The sequence below is a fragment of the Melanerpes formicivorus genome, unplaced genomic scaffold (genome assembly GCF_026170545.1).
Source record: "Melanerpes formicivorus ecotype bairdi unplaced genomic scaffold, bMelFor1.0.p_v2 SCAF_98, whole genome shotgun sequence".
In the NCBI taxonomy this organism is placed as follows: Eukaryota; Metazoa; Chordata; class Aves; order Piciformes; family Picidae; genus Melanerpes; species Melanerpes formicivorus.
Genome location: NW_027142450.1, coordinates 1,954,069 through 1,976,655, shown reverse-complemented (window position 1 = coordinate 1,976,655; position 22,587 = coordinate 1,954,069). Strand labels below are relative to the sequence as shown.

Sequence of the window (22,587 nt, the reverse complement as noted above, 5' to 3'; positions counted from 1 at the left end):
AGACAGAGGCCTTTTTCCCTGGTTTTCACCGAAGGGAGGTGGGTTTGGGAATGGTAATGCATCGTATTCTCCATCCAGATGCAGTCTTGCATATTTTACCAAGTGCAGCCTGCTATGTCATCACTCCAACAAGTTTTAAAGTAATATTTTTTTATTATGAACAAATAAAATTTCAGATCAGCACAACCAGATGTCTGTTTCCATATTAGTAGAAATTATTTCAAAAGGTTGTTTTTTTTTTCGTTTCCAGTACACAAAACAGAGATACTACTATGCAGAAATCCCTACACTGTGAAAAACCGTATCCTACTCACATTTCAACAGTGACAGAGCTTAGACAATGTGCAGATTCAACTTTCCAATCCTTCCCTGAACACCCAACACTTGGACATATGCTCTTCACAATACCAGTGGGGCTGGGAATGGTTTTGGAAAACCAACCAGTCCATGCTTCTGCCAGCAGTGATGTGCGTGTGCTCCCTACACCTCCCTCCTCTGTGCTCAGCCACTTGGCAGTGAGCCTCTCCACGCCCCTAGGAGGCAGGGCATAACCCCCTCTTACAGGTAGGAAAACTGAGGCACAGAGAGTTTTTAAGTGACTTTGTCCCCAATGACGCAGTAAGAGAGTAGGTAAGCTGGGAACAGGTCCCAGGAAAATCCCACTGCTGCGTTCTCTGTTCCCACCTCTCAAGGACTCATTTAAGCTAAACATACAGACGATGCGTCCAGGATACAAACATGCCACCAAAAATATATATATATTTATAGGTATATATATATATCTCAAACAAAGTTCTACTTAAAAGTGTTGTATCTGTTTCTTAATCTAACAAAAATTCTAACTCAAGTACATTCAAAATCACCTGCACCCACAGTTTGATGTAGGCCATTAAATAATTAAGAAACCCCTCAAATGTTCATAATTAAGGAGAAAAAAAATAAAAGTACGGCAAATAGCTGTCAATACTCCTATGTATATTAAAGAAAGATTTAAGGCACCCAGAGATATTTGCCAATCTACCTTTAAAGTGACTCGGCAAACACCAGGACTGTTTGGTTACTGTTCCTCAGCTTCCACCCTAATTCTAGATTCTGGACCTGAATCAGCACTTGAAATTTGAAAGGAACCCTTGATGTCAAACTCAGCTTCTCTGCTGAGAGAATGTGAAATACTTCAGCATGCTTCTTTACCATAGGGTATGTCACACAACACTGTAAGGGCACCAGGAGCAAAGAAGTCATTCTCCTCACCTTCTTGCCTCCCCACGCCCCTTTCAAGCTACTGGCTGCAGCAAAGTCATCCTCTCTGGAGACTTTTATGAGTTCAAAAGGGCTTAGACCCGAGTGAATTACTTGCAATTACAGAGCTAACAGCATTTCTCTTTTGGGGGGGCTTTTCTTTTTTCTTTAAACTGGTAGGACACAATTCTAGCCACAACCCTCTTAGCCCCAGCCAGCCCCAAGGCAGTCACAAGCCTCAGCATTAAGAATGCTGTGTCCAGACGCTGGGAGCTGAAAGGCTCCTGGTTTGTCCTTGTTGTACCTCTTGCCTGGAGATGACATTGCTCCTGATGGTGTGAAACTTCAAAGGGTCCCATTGCTGAGCAATAACAAGGCCACAGAGGTGGCAGGGAGGAGAAAGGAGAGGAGAAGGACTTCTTTTCAGAGTAAGAAGAGCTCTTGTTAATAAGACCATCACAGAACTGTCCTGGTTCCTGGTGAGTTTCACAGCAGCAGTAGAAAGTGCAGCTGCAGAGACTTGCTCCTGTGAGCCTGCCTGTCTGCTATGTGGCAGAGCTGAGGAAATTGGCATCTGCTCTGTCTCTGCCCTCCCTGGCCTGCCTGATTAAGGGAGACACTGTGAACCCCATTCCAACATCACCTTGTTCCAGCCACGTCTTGTGCTTTCCTCCAACTCTATTTGATGCATTTAAACAACAAAATCAATACTATTACTACAACTAATAATAATAAAAAAATTAGTAATAATGGAGAGAGTTAAGGGGGAATAAAAGCACATTTGGCCTAGTGAGGAGTGAGGGGCCATGATGCTTAGAACATAACCCACTGCCTGAACTCAAGCTGCAAGTCTACGACTTTCAGGAAACAACACCCATGGCAATTTCTTTCTCCAGCACAGGCTCAGCTGTGCGCCCACATGGGCTCAGTGATATAAGTGACCTTTCCACAGGCTCAGCCACCCTCACTGCCTGCCCTGCCAGCAAAGAACTGAGGTGGTGAGATGGCTTGCTGAAGGGGCGGGGAGACTAGCTAAGGAACTAATGTGGACCTGCTTTCACCTCCCCTTCACGGTCTATCAGAGGAGCAGGGAATGGCAAACCACCCTGGTGGACCCCAGCATATACTGGCAGCAGTATCTCATCTGGGAGGTCTCAACTCCCTCGAGCTTCTGGTGCTGCCTAGCTCTGCCTCAGTGTCTCTCAGGCACTTGTTAATTGCCTGAGCAGAGCCCCTGAGGATGGAGAGACCTGCTCCTGCAGACATCCTCACCCTGCAGGTATTCCCTTGCCTTGTCCCTGCACTCAGCACCCAATGTGGATCTAAAGGGCAGGCATGGACACCAAGACATGTGCCTGCCACCCAGAGAGGACCCTCTTCCTCCAGTACATAAAGCAGCTTAACTCAGCAGTGCAGCTTTGGCTTACATCTTTCTCCCCCTGTCCGTTTTGGCAAAATCCTGTTTGATGATGAAAATCTCATCAGTGGCGGTGAACAAAACCACCCTGGAGTGGTGCTGCCCCACACCAGCCAGTGACATACCCCTATATCTATCCCCCTCCTCACTGTAGCTCTCCAAAGGGGATATGGAGCCTGGAGCTGGGCTCTGCTTTCAGTCCCTGGTGGCACGGGGCACAGCAGGCCGTGCAGGAAGGGAGGCTCTGACACTAGAGAGAGGAGATAAGGCCACCAAGGCTCCCACCAGACCCACCTCATCCTGGCTGGAGCTCTGAGAGAGTCTGAGAGGGGCATACCTTTTCCCAACCAGAGGCTGTGTGGTGGAAGAACACTTTCCATTTTGGAAAGATAAAATGCTCCTTCTGACAGCAAGGGAAGAGGATGGGGCTGCTTTTCCTGGGGAGTGCAGCTTAGCCATGACACATCTTTCTGCAGCCCTTGAGAAAGTATGAGGGACAGGAGAATAAATTGTGGGCATAAGATGGTGAGGGTCACTGACTTTGGCTCAACTCTTGAGCAGGCTGGTACAGGCTTCCCTTAACTTCATGGTACATAGCTGGATACAATGGGCTTCCCTGGGCTGCTTCCTACCAGTTCTGTTGCCAGGGAGAGACTGGGACAATGTAAAGCGGGTGATGGGGTTGAGTGATGAAAGAATGAATGGAAAAGAGGAGAGGAGGGAAAAGGGTGGCCTTGTGTTATAAAGGCAGAGTCCTAGATCTTAAATACATCATGTAAAATACATCACGGGAGGAGAGTTAAAACTCATTATCGTAAGCAAACTGGTATCATTATTCAGTAGTTAGTAAACAGAACATTACACCTTTGTCCAGCGTGTTCAGAGGGGTAAGGAAGGGAAAAGGAGAAAAAAAGGAGGAAGGAGAGGTGTGGATGTATGTGTGAAGGGGAGTGGGTACTCAGCCACTCTTGTTACTTCCATCTCCAGTCCGCAATTTCCGAGCCATGATGACCTCCTTGGAGACCTTCTTGCGATCACTGGCCAGCCCCAGGAGGCACATGAGGTCAATGAAAGCTGTGGTTAAGTTGAAATGCCAGCCAAATTCACTGGTAGAGTAGTCATAGGGGAAGGTGTGGTGGTAGTTGTGGAAGCCTTCTCCTGTAAAACATGACCAGGGAGAGGATGTTGCAGAGCTCTAGGCAGTGGTCCCTTTATCTCAGCCCAAAGCACCACATTCCTGAAATAGGATCTGGCTTGAATGCAGGCTCATCGCTACTCTAGCCCAATTTCACATCTCTACAATCTACCCCATCTCATCTGAGCATGGTCCAGCATGTCCACACTGGCCTAAATGAGGCAATGACAGTCACAGAGGACCTATGCTGCTTCAGAGGAAAACAAGCATGTGGCAAAGAAACAAGAAAGACCATGGCCCACTGACTGCACCAGAACATCAGGGCATTCATAATGTTTTTTCTGCCACCATGAGAAACTTTCTAGTATTGGTTGAGCTACCAGCTGGAGCAGCAGCAAGTCCCTGACAAGCCAGGCCAATCAATACTCCTACAACACAGTCAGTCTTAATGTGGAATCCAAAGGGCATTTCCAGGGGGGAAGAATTAGAGAATGGTTTCAGTTGGAAGGGACCTTAAAGATCATCTAGTTCCAACACCCTGCCAGGTGTCCCTGGGCAGGGACACCTTCCACTAGACCAGGTTGCTCAGGGCACTGTCCAACCTGGCCTTGAACACTTCCAGGGAGGGTGCATCCAGTACTTTCCTGGGTAGCCTGTTCCAGTGTATCACCCCCCTCACTGTAAACAATTTCTTCTTAATATCCAGTCTAAATCTACCCTCTTCCAGCTTAAGGACATTCTCCTTCATCCTATCACTATAAACCCTTGTAAACCCTTTGTAAAAAGTCCTTCCCCAGCTTTCTTGTAGGCCCCTTTCACCTATTGGAAGGCCACTGCAAGGTCTCCCCAGAGCTTTCTTTTCTCCAGGGTGAACAGCACCAACTCTCACAGCCTGTCCCCACAGAGGGCATAATGCAGACTTCTACTAAGCGTTCTACACCTGTCAGCCATTCTCTGCTCTAAACACTGTCAGTGCTGGATTCAGTGCAGTGTCATTCAGTGACATCAGCTGGATTCCTGCTCCTTGAGTCTCTGTTGTTCAAATCCCTTGCTATGAAAAATCCAGGAGCAGATCCCCCTAGATCCTTCCCAGCACTACTGGAAAACAGTGCAACCCCAGTGAAGTAGAGTGATGCAAACCAGATGAAGACTTGGGCTTCAGACAACAGATCAGGGCAGATGCTCACTCCAGTGTGTACTTTCCTATGTTCCCAAAATGTCAGGAAAACACAGGAGATGATCTGGCTTGTTTTATCCTCAAATACCCTCAAAATCACCAGCTGTCCTGAGAACATGTCCAAATGCACATCTGCTGGTTTTCAGGTTGACAAATCTAAGACAGATAAGCAGTGACTGCACCGTAAGTTTTTGTCTGGTGAACAGGGCAGAAAGACCTTTGAGCTGGGTAAATAAAATATTGCTATTGAGATAAGGAGGTGCTAAGCTTGAAGAGAGGCTGGCGGGACCTGATAACCCCACTGCCTTTATTTACTCACTGGCCAGCCTGGGAAACACCTGTAGATGCAAAGACTGGAGGGGAAAATGGGAACACTTGGATTCACAGAAATTCCTAGAAGCAAATGCAGCCCCCGCTCTACAATCTACCTGCAGCAAAAGACACAGATGCTGAACGTACCTAGAGCCCCGAGGCTGACCAGGGGGTTCTCCCGTGGGTTGATGTTCTTATCATACGGCCGGTAGCCATACATATGAGCAGCACTGTTCACTAGCCAAGTGGCATTGAGCCCTGCAGCATAGCGCAGGATGGCTGGAATGAAGAAGCTGATGATGATGGATTCGTTCCAGAAGTACCAGGGCACTACAGTGGGCACAGTGAAGCACAGCAACACCACCGAGGGCTTGTAGAATCTAGAAAGGAAGTGGTCATGAGGAAAGCACTCAGTGGCAGAGGCAGGACAGGAAGGGCTGTTTCAGTCCTACCTCTGGAGGATTCACACTCAGCTACACAGGGAAAAATCAAGTGCAGAAATACCTCACCCCTGAGACCAGCATCTTTTGCTCTGGATGCACAGAACCCATGCCTACAGGTCTCAAGTCTTATCACTGGGCGGAAGACTCAACCTAAAGTCCTGCCATCCCTGCCTCAATCTCGTATGTGCACAAAGCAATGCATCCATCATCATGAGTCCAGGAACCAGCTGCTGCTTTTGACTTCATTTGCCATTTGCTTCTCAGTTATATTGGTCCCAGTAAAGGAAACCCCATGCTTACAGAGTCCCACACAAGGTGCCTTCTCCGGCTCTGGTCTTGTGCTGCAACCCCTCCTTGCAGACTTGGCCCTGACTACCAATATACCCCATCAAGAAATGTAAAAAACACTTGTGCCATCAAACAGATGAGCAGATAGTGTCTATTATACTAGAGGGATGGGAGTAGTGGAAGGGAGGAGTGGAAGCAGAACCACTCTGACATCCCACAAGAAAATCCCAGGCACAAAATGTAGGGAAGCCACAAACCTTGTTTGGATCATCTGGGACTACTAGGGACCTCCCAAGTAAGGGTGGTTACTACATGGGTTAAGTCCCCCATCCCTTCAGCCCTGGTGACAGGCTCATCTCCTCTGGGTATCAGTCCCAGTATAGACAACTGAGAGAAACCTTATCCAGGAGGCACCATTGAATCAAGATTGTCCTTTCCAGTTATTGCCTCTCCATTTTCAACTCCTCTTTTGTGACACTGTTTCTGGGAGACTGATGGGAGAGGGGCAGAGACACAGCCTGGAAGGTTATAACATGATGTCTCCAAAGACAGCCTGAAAGAACCCATGGGTGGGCTCTGGGCCAGCCAAAGCAGCACCTGGGCTGTGGGCTGGGAGGCATGGAGGTGCTTTGTGTTGGTGCTCAGCCCACCACTGGCTAGATGCTAAAAGGCAGGTAGGCAAGAAAGGGGTGTGGAATAGCTGCAGGTGGCACTAGCTCCTCTCACAGTTCATTGCACACCAAAGCCTTGGGCTTTACAGGATCCATGCTGCATCCCACATGGCTCTGCATGGGGCTGTCCCCACCACTCACCTTCGCTGGAACATCACCACTTTATCAGCCTTTATGTCGCTCAGATCCAGCTTCTGTCCCTTCTCTATGACGTCTGGGTGCTTGCGCACCAGCAGCCAGCCGATGTGGGAGAAGAAGAAGCCTCGCTTGGCATTGTGTGGGTCTGCGTCTGTCTCAGAGAACTTGTGATGGACACGGTGGTCCCTGACCCACTCGTAGATATCATTCTGCAAGGCAACAGGAGTGAAGACTTAGGGCTGGGGCTGGAGATGTTCCCTTCAAATTAACACAAAGGGCCTGAAACATTTAAGACTACCAAATCTCACTGACCTGGCCTCATAGTGGTCATTTTATCTTTCATTAGAGTTGGGGCTTTTGGTTTTTAAAACAAAGGCTGGGTCTTTGCTGAACCATTTCAGTTTCTTTGAAATGTGCTTCTTTAGTGGGCTGCCTTTCCTCTGTCTTGTTTTGTTTGGTTGTTTTTTTGTTGTTTTTTTTTTTAATTGGCTAACTTTAGGCTTTGGTTTGCACATCCTCTACAGCATCACAGGCTCTGATTGCTCAGCTGTTCCTCTACCCCTGCAATAGCCAACCCTCACTGGCCAGGCAGTGCCTCCTCCCTCACATTCTCAGCTCTTGTTGGTGTCTTGTCCCCAGCCCTACAATGTGCCAGCTAAGACTGGTCAACTTGTCCCTTCCCTTTGCCCTGACATTTTCCATGGATCAGCCTACCTTGCTTTTCCTGGGATTGCCAAATCAGATTTGTTTAACTTGGAGGTGAAGTTTCTTTAACTTTTTTGGTGTTTCATTGGAAGTCAAACAGTTTTAAAATTAGGGCCTCTCTTTAGAAATAGAATAAACACACCATTGCAGTGACAGTTATCAAAATTACCTCACTTCAGCCTGATAAGTGTTCTGTTTAAGCTGCAAAATCAATACATTTTGTGAAAAATATCAAAGATTTCATAATTTGGATTAAGAAAGGACTTTTTTTTCCAGTTTTAGGAATGGATTTTAAAGTCTGTGTTCATTCCTTCACGCCAAGATTTTGATGCATTTAAAGCCATGTATTACACCATCCTACAAAACATGGACATGCCTCTACTGCCTGTATTACACAAGAGTCTCCTTAATCACCTAAGTACCTAAGACTTTTCCTCAAAACACTTTGAAGGTAGGGAAGCAGCATAATCATCCCTGTTTCATTCCTGGAAAGCTCAAGTGATTTATCCATAAAGGAAGCCTGTAGCAGAGACACAATTCCTTAACTCCCTCTCAAGTGCCACTACCACTGCTCCTTCAACTGAGATAAAATTATTTACCCACAGGCTATACAATAAGGCAATGATACACATGGAGCAGGATTCAACTCTTACTTGTTTCCAAATACTGGCAGCTGCTGCCTTCCTCCCAGCTAAATTGTGAGTGCCCTGAAATATCAGCAACCATTGCTGATCTTAGCTAGAGCTCAGTCATTCAGCATTGCCCCGCTAAGAGGGTGGCCTAGCAGCCTTCCCTATAAAGGAAGCAGAGAAAAAACAACCAGTGCTGTGCTGAGAATGTTTCTCCTGTGACTTTTTTGTGTTCTTGTAACATGAGAAAGCTCAGCCTGAAGTCTGAAACCTGACAGTCAGCTTGGGTCTGCACATCTGGGTGAGCATTCCCTGTATCCTGGAACTGCTTCTGCTGGAAGCAGGAGGCACAAATTTGGAAAGAGACCATGTGCCACATAGAGTTGGAATGCAGTACTACCTCATCCACCACACACTGTACGCAAACACAAATCAGGAGTCTCAAAGCTCAGAAGTCAGCATCTTGACCCAAACATTAGCACATTACCTTTTCTACAGACCTTTCCTTGGGACCACCTGTAGCTGCAATGCTGTTTGAAAATCATGGCTTTCTGAGATCAAGCAAAGGAGAATGTCTCCTTTCTTGGGAGTTTCCATCTACAGGCTACAACCAGGAGAGCTTCTGCTCTGCTGCAGCTGTCTAGTCTTGTAGGTGGTGGAGCTGACTAGGGATGAAATTCCCAGAATCTCTGAAATCACAAGCCACAGGTCTCTGAACAGCCAACAGGCATTTTCTGAATCACCTCAGAGAAGATAGTCTCTAGCCTTCTCTGCTCTTCAAAGTTACCAGTTTCCTCTTGGAGCTGCTGCCACTAACAGAAGTAACATAAATTGAAAATAAACCTTCTCTTGATCTCATTGAAAAGTAAGTATTAAAAAAGAATAAATTCATGGAGAATGTTACTGAATTTTCAGTAAAACTTGGATTAGTTCCTATTGAAGCTGAAATATCTGTCTGTCTCTCATCTTTGTCTATTCCTATCCCCTACAGCAATAGCTCAGCAAATTCTTTCTCTTTCTGACCTATAACCCTGTGAAAGATGGTCTTTGTACCGGTCTAGTCAATACACAGCACCCCATCCCATTCCCTTGCTGAGTGCTGGAATAGTAGCTGGAATCAATAGCTTGCTCCTTCCTCTTCCTCATGAAAGACTGCTTTGGTACTAGAGAACAAGAAAGCAAATGGTGTTTTAAGAAGTTTTTTCAAGGCTAAAATAGCTCCATCCCCACCCTGTTCTGATTACATGTCAACTAAGTGATGCCTTTTATGGCTACAGGGGTGGGGGAAAGGAAAATAGTGTCTAAAATACCTGGTCCACTTGGTCTATACCCTTCACCCACACCTCAGCTGGAGAATTACTTAGGGGCACAATGCTGATACTTTTCTGTTCACTTTATTCTATCAAAATGCTGCACCCTGCCACCCTTCTGAACACTTCCTACACATGAGCAAGCCTGTATAAAGTTTCTTGAAGAACAGCTGGAGTGTTAGAGCTGCCTCACAGCAGCAAATTGGAGAGACCACCAGGATTTTTCAGTGTCATATCAATCTGGACTTTCACTCTGACTTCTCCTAAAGGGCCATCTCTGCTATTTTCTACAGGCTCTAAAGGACTTTCTGGTGTGTTTGCTTTGTGGACTGTGAAGTGGTCTCATGAGTGGTTAGGCAATAACCTGGGGTGTTTATCAGCTGCCACTTGTGCCGCTCTGAATGAGCCCAGCCCTTCCTTCATTGAAACATCACTGACCTGAGATGACTCCCTAGAAGTCAGTGGTGTGACTTATAATGGGGTTATTCCTAAATATCACTCTTACAAACCAGAGGGACATCCTTCTAACTGCATAATTTCAACAAGCTCTTCATCTTTCTGCAGCAGCAAATTCCAGCTTCATGGGCCCTGCAGATGTTTCCCCTCCTTATCAACCATGCGGCAAGAAGAGGGCGAGGCAACACCAGGAGAGCACTTAGCACTTCCACACCTCTTTCACAGGACCTCAAGCAAGCACAGGGAGACCACACCTCGAGGGAAACATACATTCCTGCTTTGGAGAGCTATCCTACCCCTGGTCTTGGCCAACAGTCCTCTACCCACCTCAAACGGTCACACCACCCAGTTTGTTTCTGGACAAGGTGACAACAATGAGATGGACTTCAGCACTGCAATGTTGGATGTACTTTGTTTCCTAACAACATGTAGCAGGACAGAGGAACCTCTCCATCAGTTTACATGCCATATCTGAGACAGGGATTCAGAGAAGCACTTTCTTCTGAGGATCAGTGGTGTATTGAGGAGGTGCTTACCTCAAAGGCCACAGAGTTTGCAATAGCCAAGAAGATCCGCAGGGGCAGCGTGGCTTTGTAGGACCGATGGCTCCAGAGGCGGTGAGCTCCAGCTGTTATCCCTAGAGCGCTCACCACAAAACACAGAAGGGCTGGAGAGGAATAGAAAGTGTTGAAGCAGTTAGAGCAAGTCAGCCTGCAGTAAAGTTTCAGGCAGAGTAACATGAAGGCAGGCCTTACCCCAAAGATGAAGAAGCAAGAGAGAAACCCATGAAAAGCACAGATTAGGGCTAGAAAAATCAATGTGAGGGTGCCCAAAGTACCACAGACTTCCTAAGCAGTGTGGGGCAAATCACTTTATCTGTGAGAAGGGAGGAGACTCCCCCTTATAAGACTTGTCAAAAGCATAGTATCATCTGTCACAGTACAAGATTGTCAAAATCATATAAAGTAAATGCTTCCATATAGCCCTGTGCTAGCAGCTCTGCAGTCCACCAGTGTACATCTTTCCCCTAAATAATCAAGGGTCTTGCTTTCCTATCTCACTACTCCGCACTAAATCTCTTTTGAATTCTTTTCACCCAGAGGTGGTAGGCGATCTTACAGTTCTTCAAGAGGAGAGCTCAAGCCCAAGGTTAGTCTTCTTTGCTGCTCTCTTTCTGAGCAAAGCTGTCTAGAAAAAGATCTGAACTAGCATCCCACTGAAGCCTGGGCTTCACCTTCAATTCCAACATTGACTTTAAATCCGCATAAAGGCTCCTGTTCCCAGGGTCTTTCTGATCCCCTCCTCTGCTCAGCTCTTGCACCGTGTACAGAAGGAAACTCCAAGCCAACAAGCCATTGCCATCTGTGCCCATGGCAGAGGCAGATGTTGCTGGGCCAGTCAACTTTCAAGGCTTCTTCATGGGTTCTTTCTCCACAGAGGTTAGAAGCGATTCCTTGCTCCTCTGGCAGCTAGTAAAAAAACCACATCGCTCTCCCTCTGCATCATGTGTTTATGTCTCCCCTGGTCTGTGCGTTCCTGCATGTTCTCCTGGGACCTCTGGAATTTAAGATGGGTTCCAAAATCTTTTTCTGGAACTAAAATGGAGAAAGACCCCAATGGGGTCATAGCAGCATTACACTAGGATGCAGGGAATAGGAAGAAAATTGTATGTGAAAAGTAAGTCCTTCTCTAGAAAGTGTAGGCAGAAGTCAGGAAGTCTGGTGCAAAGACAGGAGGTGTTCAAGAGCTGGTTTACCCTGCAAGATCAGATACTAAGAGGGAAACTGACATATTTGTGCATAGGTCAACTAATTCATCTTCAGTCCACTGGGGGAAGGATGTCTTCTTCCACTTCCTCAGGGGAAACTCTTTCCTTGGTATGAATTTGCGAATTTCAGCCAATTGGCTCAGTCATGAAAGCAGCTCCTTATTCTTATGTGTAAACCCAAGGACAGGCATCACTGGTACACATACCATTCAGCCCAGCCAAATGGTTCTGATCAAGCTTATCTTGAACCCAGAAAACAGATTCTCTGCCAGAAACCTGTTTGGAATCCGAGGCCTGAGACATATGCAAAGCATTGTCACCCTATTCTTTCATTCAAAATAATTCAGGCTTAATTTCCTATGATCTCGTGCTCCATCTTCCTTTTGTCACTTTCTTATTGGTTTTCTACATTATAGGCTTAATCTCTTATCTGTTTAAAGCCTGTCTCAGCTGATTTAATGTCCTCTTCTGGGCCCCTAAACTTGCATGAAGCCTTCTCACTCCCATCCTGCTGTGTAACACCAGCCCTGTCTCTGATCTCACTATGACTTCTCATCATCATCTTCTCCCTTGGTCTTCCTTCCTGCTGCCATATGCACTGTAATCCTCAGAGCAGCACATCTCTGCCTCAGGTCTCTCAGAACCTCTACAGTCTCTTGGAGTAGCCAGTCACTGGTCATAGCTGATTTTTAGGGGCATAAAGAGGGAAGAAAATGCATGCAGATGCAGCAGGATCTGGCCAAGCCTGGAAGGGGAGAAGTGAGTGATTCTGAAACAAGGTATTTGGGTCAGGTCTCTCTTTGGCCTTACTGACAGGAAAGTATTTATGCTGGACACCTTGAAGGTCTCACCCAGCCTCCTGATACTGACCTGAAAGTTAGGAACAAGATTTTAAGACTCATTTTAGGTCAGTCGTTACTGCCACAGATTTATACAGAAGAGCAAACTTTGAAAATTCAAAGCACTTAACTGATTTGCAGAACTTGACTGATTTGCAGAACCTCTGCAGCCTCAGACTGCAATAACAACAAATCCCACTTCTGTGTGTTTCAGACACTTCCTACCAGCAGCAGAACTGTGACTCACCACCATTCTCCCTTGAATGTAAGCTGCTATACCCTGCAAACTGCATTTCGCAAAACCTCTGGGCAACTTCATAGCTACAGTGCACACCTCAGTAGCTGAGCTGGATTTCCAAGGGTGCCAAGCAGTTTGTGGCAGAGCTGAGAGGAGTCTGGATTCTACTTCCAACCTATACACACTCTATGAAAAATACCACATGGAGTCCATGATAAACTTGTAATAGATGTGTGGGGCAACCTGCTAGGAAAGAACCTAGCTCTCCACTGTGGAGCAGAGCGTAATGAGTTAATGGTGCACTGGGGACAGAAATTAAATACGCAGTCTTTCATGATCTTCAATAGCACTAGAAAATAAATGCCAAGTTAGGTGAGTATAGGTCCTGTTTATTGCCCTGAGTTTAGGTTTCCCACTCTGGTGAATCCTTACATGCTGACAGGGATTTTTTTTGATAAAGAGCCTCCAGGAAGATAACTGTGGCTGAGGACTGTGGTATTTAATCTTTGCAAGAAGGAAGTATATCTGGATCTCTTTTATACAGGCAATTCACAGAATTTGCCTGTGGCTATTCCCCTCAGGAAAAGATGACACCATCAACAAAGACATGCCAGCATGCACAAGGAATCACAAAAGGGAAATGGTGGGGATACTGACAGACCCAGTAACCAGACAGCCCAGTACTTCCTTTTGAGTAGCCTTGCTTGAAAGGTTTTGTTAAAAATTTGGAAGAGTACCCACTGCTTTTGGGTACCCTGACACAGAACCCTTCATCCAAAGCCAAAGAATCTCAGCAACTCATGTTGACTTCACTTGGAGCTGCATCCCAGGACGCTACAATGGCCACAACTCTCTAACTATACTTCCATGCCACCTTGCCTCTTGCCTGTATACAGCAGCTATAGTTTATGTAAGGAGCAGATAATTTCTATGAGAAAGGAGCTGATTCTCATTCTATGTATACACGACACCCAGCCCCACAAAAACCCAAACCCTAACTAGGGACTATCAGCTTGATCAGCCATTCCTAAGAGTTGTAACAGTGACAGGATCTGGACAGTAACGTTGGAAAGCCCGGTGGAAAACAGAATTACCCAGCACCCTAGTGATTCAGAAGGTTCATGCCCACAAAGAGGTACAATGATGATCATTACATAGGCAGGGAATCAGCATTTCACAGGAAAGAAGGAATGCTCCTCCAAGATCATCCACTAGGAATGCAATTGGAAAGACAGTAGAGAAGGTGAAATAAAGTAGCACAGATTTTCACAGCTGCCCTGTGCTGCTGCTCCAAACTGAAGGATTTAGACGCTGAGGTTTCAGAGTAATCTGCCACGCTATGCTTTGAAGTATTCAACATCCAAAAGACTGTGAACTCACAGGTGATGTTCCAAATGACCCATTCAACTGGAATACAAAGAAGTATGACCACTGGTAGTAATATGCACTCAGTGCTCCAAATGTTAAACTCAAAACATTCCAAATTCAGTCATGTCTATATGACTCGCTAGCCTTTACCTCTTCAGGGCCCAGATTCAGACCTCAAGTTATGAAGAGCAGCCAGGAATGTGCTAAGGGCGTGTTCACCTGCAGTCAACACGAACAATGTTTACATGAAGAAGTGTCCCTGTTCCAACAGGTATCCTTGGGCTTCTGCTCATGGCAAGGGAAAACTATAGCTCTGGACTTTTCCTTCCTTGCCTCCCAGTCCTGCTAGTCAGATTAGTTGCACTACTCTCAGGAGAAAGATACCAAAAACAAGGGAAGTGTAGGCTGCAGAAAGGAACAGTATTTAGGAGAGCAATAGGAGCTACTGTTGCTAAAACATAGCTTTCCACATGGCACCTGCTAGTTAAGCTTGGACAGGACATGGAGCAGAGAGGTGGTGCCAGCAGTACTCTTGGTGGGAAAGTAACAAAATATTCTAGTAAATGTTTTGCTGGACACATCCCTGGGAGTAGTACTAGCTGAGATTTTTTTGGCTGTCAGAATTGCTTAAATTATGCAGCAAGATACATCTTGATGCAAAGATGATGCAGCAGCAACAAGAAAGTGTTATCAAGCCATGTTTCTGCCACAGCTGCCATTGCAGGAAGCTAGGGGATTAGAGCACTGCATCGAGAGGAATCATCACTGTTTTATAGAGATCATTGGCCAGGTCAACAGGAATTAATACAAATATTGTCACTCTGCTGCACCTGAGAGCCAGGAGGACAACCTGCAAATCATGTTTCCAGGGAGGCTTAAAGCAGTTAGAGAACAAACTGTCAGTCACCTTTGCCCTTCCAGACTCAGTCTCTATATCATTTGGCTGTGAAATGCTGTGGAAACTGCTTGTGATCCCTGAAAAGACTGTGCAAGACTTTGTCAGGTGGGAACACGGCATGAAAAGAGAAGCTGGCTAGAAAGCTATCATGCTGGAAGGGCTTGGAGGGCTCTCATTATGGCAAGCTCTCACCTGATCAACAATCCTAGCTTTTCTGGGAAGCTCTGTACCAGAAAGAGATCAGGGGACACAATGCACACAGCAACGCAGAACAGCAAACAATGATGAAGGCAGGGCTGGAGAGCTTCAGAGACAAAGAGGAATTAGCACACAGAGAAATGAAAACAAAAGAGGACACAGTCACCAATATAACTGGTTTCAGAGGGACAGGAACATCAAGGAGACAGTGGCCTGGATGAAGAGGGTATAAGCAGAGGATGCTCCTTATAATAAAATATAGAATGTAGATCAGCTACCAGGCACCACAATTCCCTGCAGCATTACAGCAGAGAACATCTGGAGCCATATTAATTTTATGTTGTATGTACACAGCCTAAGGAAGGAATGATGTGAAAAACAAAGAAACAAGCAAACCCCCAGCAGCTCTAGAACTACCACAGAGAGCTGTTCTACCATGAGCCCACGGAGTGTTGCTGGGGGCAACTCCTGAGAGTCTTTGCTGCTCTATCATTGTGTGTACAATAGGAAATATAGTTCTCTCCTTGCTACCATGGCATGCTGGGAAAATAATAGCAAGTCACTGAGATGCCTTAGATGTGCTAAAGAAAGGTATGAACTGAGAAATGTGCAATGCAAGAATGCACAAGGAGCCTTGCTGAGAAGCCAGAACTGTGGAGGATCAGAGTATCCCAGCTCCAGTCAGCACTGAGGAGAATGGACTATAAGAGAAAGCTCTGACTTGGCTGCAGGGTGCAAGGAAGGGTAGTCCTTTCCCAGAACAAGTGCCAAGGATGCAGGACAGGAAGCAGTGTGGAGCTACTCCACACTTCAGACAGTTCAGAACGATGCAGTTCCCCCAAACTCCATGTCCTTCTCCCATTCCCAGAGTGTATGTCACTTCAGAAGCCACCAAGGAATCTCACAGTGCCTCATAGTGACAGAAAAACAACTGGCACTTCACATCACAGGACTGAGGAGAAAAAAAGCATGAGGGACTAGCATCAAGTAAAAAGCAAGACAGATTCCCATGAAATGCCATACAGATGTCATGATCAGACATGCAGCTGCAAAGACACTGCCTCAGAGACCATTTTAGGGTGAGGTGGGGCTTAGCAGAATGCAAAGCAGTATTAATCTTCTACATGAGGATGCTCAAGCCCATTTAAGTATCTCAGGGGAGCTCAAGGGAGAAGGGTTGGATGCGTTTGGAAGTTATGGTGCATCTGAACAGTCTGAAATGAAACCAGTAAACTGGACTCACCTTTTTCTTCCTCCTTGCCCCAGTGCCCTGAGAATATTTGGCTGGGGTTGGAAGACACAAGCTGCCAGCTCAGTGAGTGAAGCCAGCAGCTCCTGCCTAGTGCTCTGTCTGAGAGCCTTGGGATGGGATACACAAAGAAGGACTGAGAGCCCTGAAACACTCTTCCAAGGTCATGCCAAGGCTGAATGTTCTGCCCAGTCCTGCCACCTTGGGTGAGACTGCAGCCTGTCAAGTTGTCACAATGCAAAGGCCCAGCAAAATCTTTCATAATGCCCCTCTGAAAGCTATGCTGACTACACGAGTTACACATCAGTCTCTCTGCTTTCACAGATGCTGTAGCCAGACTCTGACCAAGTACTGCGGCCTCCAGTGATGTTCATCCCCCCAGCCTCTGCCTGTGAGAGACTGAGATGGTCTGGAAGGAAAACAGTCAGACTGAAAGTTCAGGGAGTCTTCTCTTTCCTGGTTTAGCTTGTCACTCACAGCCATCAGAAGGGCAGGCTTTGAGAGCAGGACAGACCAGGTGGATCGCTCCAGTCCACCACTGGACTGACTAGGATGCTGCTCCCGGCTAGCACTTTGCAGGAGCACCACTGAAACCAAAAGCCATGCCAGCAAGTCTCAAATTAGACTGTCCCTTTTCAGGCTGCTCTGTTTCACAGGAAGGCAGAGGCTGGATGCAGTCTCTTGACCTCCCTTCTGGGAGCCATTTGGCTTCTTGACTCCTCCAGGGATCCACACAAAGGCTTGTAGAAAGTACAGCTCCCCTGCAGCCTGGGCCTCAGGCCCAGCTGCCTTTCAAGCAAAGTTTGGTTCCTACTGAGGGCAAGGTCTCTGAGAAAGGGGAGCTTCGCCTAGCTACCTTCTGCTGGGTTGTGCTTTTCAGTGGAATTTGCTGCCTGGAGAGCTGCTTATTTACTTTTTGAAAGTTGTCAGGCTTAGTTCCGGGATGATGGGAGCTATCTGTGCTTTTGTAAGAATGTTAGAAGACCTGAACTTCAGACTTAATTCTTGACTTTTTAGCATAACTGCATTTTGTCTCTTTCACCTCACATATACATTGAGTCTTTGCAGGATTTACCGTCCCTTGGTAAGAACAGGAATGGTTCTTGCATTGGGGCAGCAGCCTCATGTAAAATAATGCTCTGTACCTTGCCTCCTCAGCCACCCCCTGAAGTGTTCTTGAGAGCATTTTTCATCCTAACTTCCCGGGACTGTCATGATACTCCCTCAAACATGTTCTGTGCTTCACCTTAGAAGTAGCTGCACATTCAGGTGTGGGCTACTTCCAAGACTAATGCGTCTGACTCAGATTTGTCCTTTATGCAGCCAGGCAGTCCCTTGCCAAATTCCTCCCTCCCATGCATGACCTTACAAGTGACACTGGCAAGCCCTCCCACAGTTTGCTACAAAGCTGGTTGACTAGCTTCTTCTAACAGAAGACCTCCACTTCCTTCTTTCTCCACCCTGAGTCTGTGGGCCTTGAAGAAAAGAGAATACCACCCAGCAGATGTGGGGTTTGAAGATGCCAGAAAATAAATGGAAGAATGTGCTTACCCCATGCCAGTGTCTGGATCTTTGCAGAGGGTATCAGTGTCAATCCGAATATGGCCCCTAGATGCAACAGGCTCATGAGGATGATATTCCTCCAGACGTATCTCAAGGGAGGCTTGGGGCCCTCTTTCTCCTGGTAGGTCTCATCGAAGATATCATCTATCATGCCCCGCTCTCTTGCCAAGTCCTCATGATCAAGTAAGTCCTTCTTCACGATGGCATCCCCATTCCTGGTCGCCCGGGAGGTGACAGTGCCAACAGTGGTGGCGCTGGAAGTGGAGGAGAACTCCTTGGAGAGGCAGCAACAGACATTTTCAAGAAAGGGAAAAAAAAAACCAAGAAGTGGTGGTTACCAATGCAGGGAATGGAAACATGAGCAGCTAGGCTGGCAGTATGAAGACTTGCAGCCTGAAGTTTACTTTGCAGGCTCCATTCTTTCAGCTGAGCCTCCCTGGCACCAAGAAGAGCCTGCCCTAGCTCTACAGTCATGACTTGAGAAAGAGGGGGCATGATCTTCCTGGGGAAAAGTAGGTAGGTAGTAGCCAGAGTGCAGAAAGTAAAGAAAAAGATTTGAAATCCCACCTTTTTCGTCCCCCCACCAGTGGCTTTGGTGAGATCATTTGCAGGGTGCAAGGATTTTAATTTTCCTTCAGTTTTATTAGTGAGCATTTATAGGTGGGCTTTTGGTCTGGGCTTGTACATAAGACAACAATAAAGGACACTTTATGAATGAACAAGGCAGTAGGAGAAAAATAGGGTCTGAAACACAGTTTTACTATAAATCACTGGGCTGTTCCTGTTATCCTGCCTTTTTGTGTCATCCCCCCAGAAATCACTGTGGGGAACATCAGGAAGATCCACAAGAGGATTCCTCTGGGGTTTCTCCTTATCTCTCCCTGCCTCACCTTCCAGGCTTGGATGTAGCAAGACTGACATACTTAGAGATCAGAGTACAGAAGCAGTCGAGAATTATGCTTCCACATAGACCTACAGCTCCTATCCTGTGCCTACTGCTAAGCCTCTTATCCCTCTCCCGCTTTACACCCACAGGCAAACTGAGGCACCGGAAGACAATCCTCTGAGCCAAGGCCACCAGCATGCAGTGAGGAAGTTTTAAGCAGCAGGGTGGCTCAGCCTGGTTCCTGGCTGCCTCCTGTAGCTGTGACGTAACATTCTCCCTGCACATGCTTGTTTGCCCTGGCTGAGCGGCAGCATGCCCCATCAGGCATGCATCACGGAAGGAGCAGGCAGGAACAACCCTAATGAGACAGGTCACTGAACCCCAAATCACCAATTTCTACTTCCATCATGACAGCCACATGCATGCTGGTGCTTGCACCTTTGTCAGGCCTCAGCCCAAGCACTTGATGGGGATCTACCCCTAGAATGCCAAGCACGAAGGATGTGAGTGGTGAGAGAGCATGCTGCCCCATCCCCTTGCCTCCTAGGAACCTGCCCAAAGGACATGTCCCTCTGCTGCCCACACCACGGCTTTCATGTGCAAAAAGGCAATAAAGTTTAGCTGGCAGGAATGATAGGGAGGGAGCATGGCCAAGCCAGGAAAGTTCCTTTCCCAATAGAAACCTTCTGAATTAACAGCAGATTCCCACCCAGCCACACAGGATAAAAGACCACCATTCTGCCATGGCCTAGTTTCCTGAAGGAGGCATTAAAATCAGGCCAGCCAGCTTACGTGGCCACGCCAACTCCTCCCTTTCCCAAGGGTAGAAACTAGAGGGTTATAGACATACCTTCCTTTGGGGAGGAGCTGGCAAAGCTGACAGATTCACCATGTTTGTGAAGTAAAATGTTCTCTACAGAGGGAATGCTCTAAGTTTTACCTTCTGGAAGCAAAGGTTAAAAGGGAAAAAGCCAGGACACAAAGCATCCTGCTGCTATCTCACAGCACATGCAAGTGCTGTGCTCAGGACTGGCTCCCTTTGATGCCAGCTATAGGCTGTCTCTGCCTGATTTCCTAATTATTATTTTGAGGATATCATGCTCTGAGCTGCTGGAGAATTTAAAGGAAATCCCCCCAGAAAAGAGTCATGAGAATTGTCTTTTAATCCAGAGATTAGGCATGGAAAAATCCTGCCCATTCCAAAGTGTCAGATATTCTCATCTGGCATTTTGGCAGGAAGGCACTATTTTCTTCCTTGGCTGGAAGACAATCTACCAAAAAGACCCAAGACTTGTCTATGCAGGAATAATTCCCAGCAGAGACCTAGTGGTATAATTAGACAAGTAATGCTCCCCATATGGACATGCTGCTTCCAAAGTAAGAATGTGGGACTGGAGTTGCATTTTTCTCCTCAGAGACAGCTTATGTCAATGTCAAAGACAAAGAAAACAGGTGACAAGAAAAAAATTCTTCTTTCAGAATTGCAGTAGCCACATGAGGAATTTTGCTTACATACCTATGATGCTGGAATTACACTGGTATAATTGAACTTGTTATTTCTCACATGCAAACTAACCTTAAATCAAACAGGCTACAAAGCTGCTGTGAAATACAGCTCCATCAGCACAGATTTGGTGGAGGGACAAAGCAAGAAAGAGAATGGGCAGCTATTTAGCTGGAGACCAGAGAAGTGAGGAGGAAGGAAAGAGGACTTTTATCACTCTATGGCTATAGTGGCTTCAGTGGTTCCTACAGAGGAATATGAGATGGGAATTGATCTGGGGTCTTGAGAGGGGGAGGAGGCCAGCTAAAACATTTTCATAGGCTTCCCCTCATTTCTGAATGACTTTTCTGCTCTCATCTGCAGAACAGATGTGTTCCCCCATCTCCAACCCCTACCCACACCCTACCAGCACTGAACACGCCATAGGTGATCCTGGCATCCAGCCAGCTTATACAACCAACTGCAGCTCAAAGGCTCTTGCGCTGGGTACAGCCTAGGGGCCCCAGGGCACTGAATCTCAGGTCCACTATATTTGAATATGCCCAACATGACTCAGAGTCAAGATTTTTTTCATTTTCTGGGATATGCCCCAAAATAAATGCCAAGATCATGAAACATGGTCTGAGCACATCCTCCTTGGCAGCCATTTCGGGTGGGAGAGGAATAAAGTTCTTTACATCACAGCATCCCTGGAAGGTCACAGCACCTGTACAAAAGGACCTGAGGAGGCTCCTCATGCTGTCGACAGGGGAGAGAGTGGGTCTGAGATTTACACTCCACTCTTCAGCACAGGCAGAAAGGGTAAGGATGAGAGGGTGAGAGAATAGCAGAATCAGTCCCTGCCTCCCCTCAGGAAAAGGATGGCTGCCAGGAGAGGCAATTTTTTTTTAAAAAGGCAATCTCTAGCGATTCAACAACTGTAGGTATCTTCCAGGTGCTGGGCTGTTACTCAGACCTTCTTATGCCAAAAATGGGCAGCACAGCCGTTGTGCGTTTGCTTGGCTCAGGCAATGCAGACAGAGACATTCTTCCATTTGGGCTTTCACCTTGCGTGTGTCCTAGAGACGCTCCCTGCTGCAAAATCTGTCTTACAAACGCTGTTAGGTGAAAGCCCTTTCTTATAAAAACATTAATTAAGAAACGAAAAAAACCCAATAACACAGCACTTCCAAACCCGCCACGAACTCTTGGCACAAAATACCCTCCTGAATAGCCCTAGCAAGCACGCTGAGACGGATGTTTTTCAGAGAAACCTGAATTTTATGCGCAGTCCATCCGAGGGCTAACTGCGGGGAGTAAGCCCCGGTGGCGCGATCCCTGCTTATGAGGATTGGATGATGTCTTCGGACAGCACCGAAAGAATTCGCCTCCTGACTGAGATGTGGCACAGAGAGAGCACACACATCCGTGTGCATACGTGTGTGCGCGCTGCACGGACACGCGTGGATGCCCAGGCCTTTCCCCCCACGACTGCGGCAGCGCGGCACTGCCGGAGCCGCGGAGATGAAAGACGAGGGGGCGAGGAGAAGACAAAGCACCGTACCCCCGGGCCCACCGGCAGCCCCCCGCTTACCTCCTCCTGCATTAAATGCGCAGGCATGGGTGGGCTCTGTCTCTGCTGCTCGGCGGCGGTACGCGGGCGCGCAGGTCCCCGGGTCGGCGAGCTGTGCGGTTCGGGTGCAGCAGGCGCGGAGGTATTTAAGCGGGGCTGCTCGCTTGTCGGCTGGAGGGGCTGGGCTCTCCGCGTCCCGGCCTCCCAGTGACCCCCTGCCCGCGGATGAGATGCGCAGGGTCAGCGCGGCGGGCGGGCAGTCGGAAAGGGGGGGATGCCGCTGTCGGCGGGCCTGGGAGGGGAGGCGGAGCGGGGGGCGGGAGGAAGGATGCTGAGGAAGAGGAGGATGGCGAGGGCCAGGCTCTCTCATGATGCCTGCCTTTCTTCTTTTTTTTTTTTTTTTTTTTTTTTTTTTTCCACCCCTCCGCCTCGCCAGCCGATTGGCTGCGGGAAATTTGGTGCCACCTCGGCCTGCCCTCGCCATTGGCTGGCTGCAATCTGCTGTTCGCTCCCCGCGGCGCGCACCCTGCGCTGTGCGCGCACGGCTCCGCGGGCGTGGGGGATGCCCCCATGGGAAGAAGAGACAGCCGAGGGATATCAGGGA

The 22,587-nt window shown here is 47.4% G+C and overlaps 1 protein-coding gene across 1 annotated transcript; it reads right to left on the bottom strand.

Moving 5' to 3' along the window:
* Positions 1-133: 133 nt before the first annotated feature.
* On the bottom strand, positions 134-22,337 carry SCD (stearoyl-CoA desaturase). Its single transcript, XM_068166201.1, has 6 exons — positions 22,005-22,337; positions 18,030-18,315; positions 10,457-10,587; positions 6,824-7,029; positions 5,428-5,660; positions 134-3,814 (listed from the first exon to the last, which is right to left on the bottom strand). Exons 1-6 carry the CDS (start codon positions 22,029-22,031, stop codon positions 3,615-3,617), a joined length of 1,083 nt encoding a protein of 360 aa, XP_068022302.1. The 5' UTR covers positions 22,032-22,337; the 3' UTR covers positions 134-3,614.
* Positions 22,338-22,587: the final 250 nt, after the last annotated feature.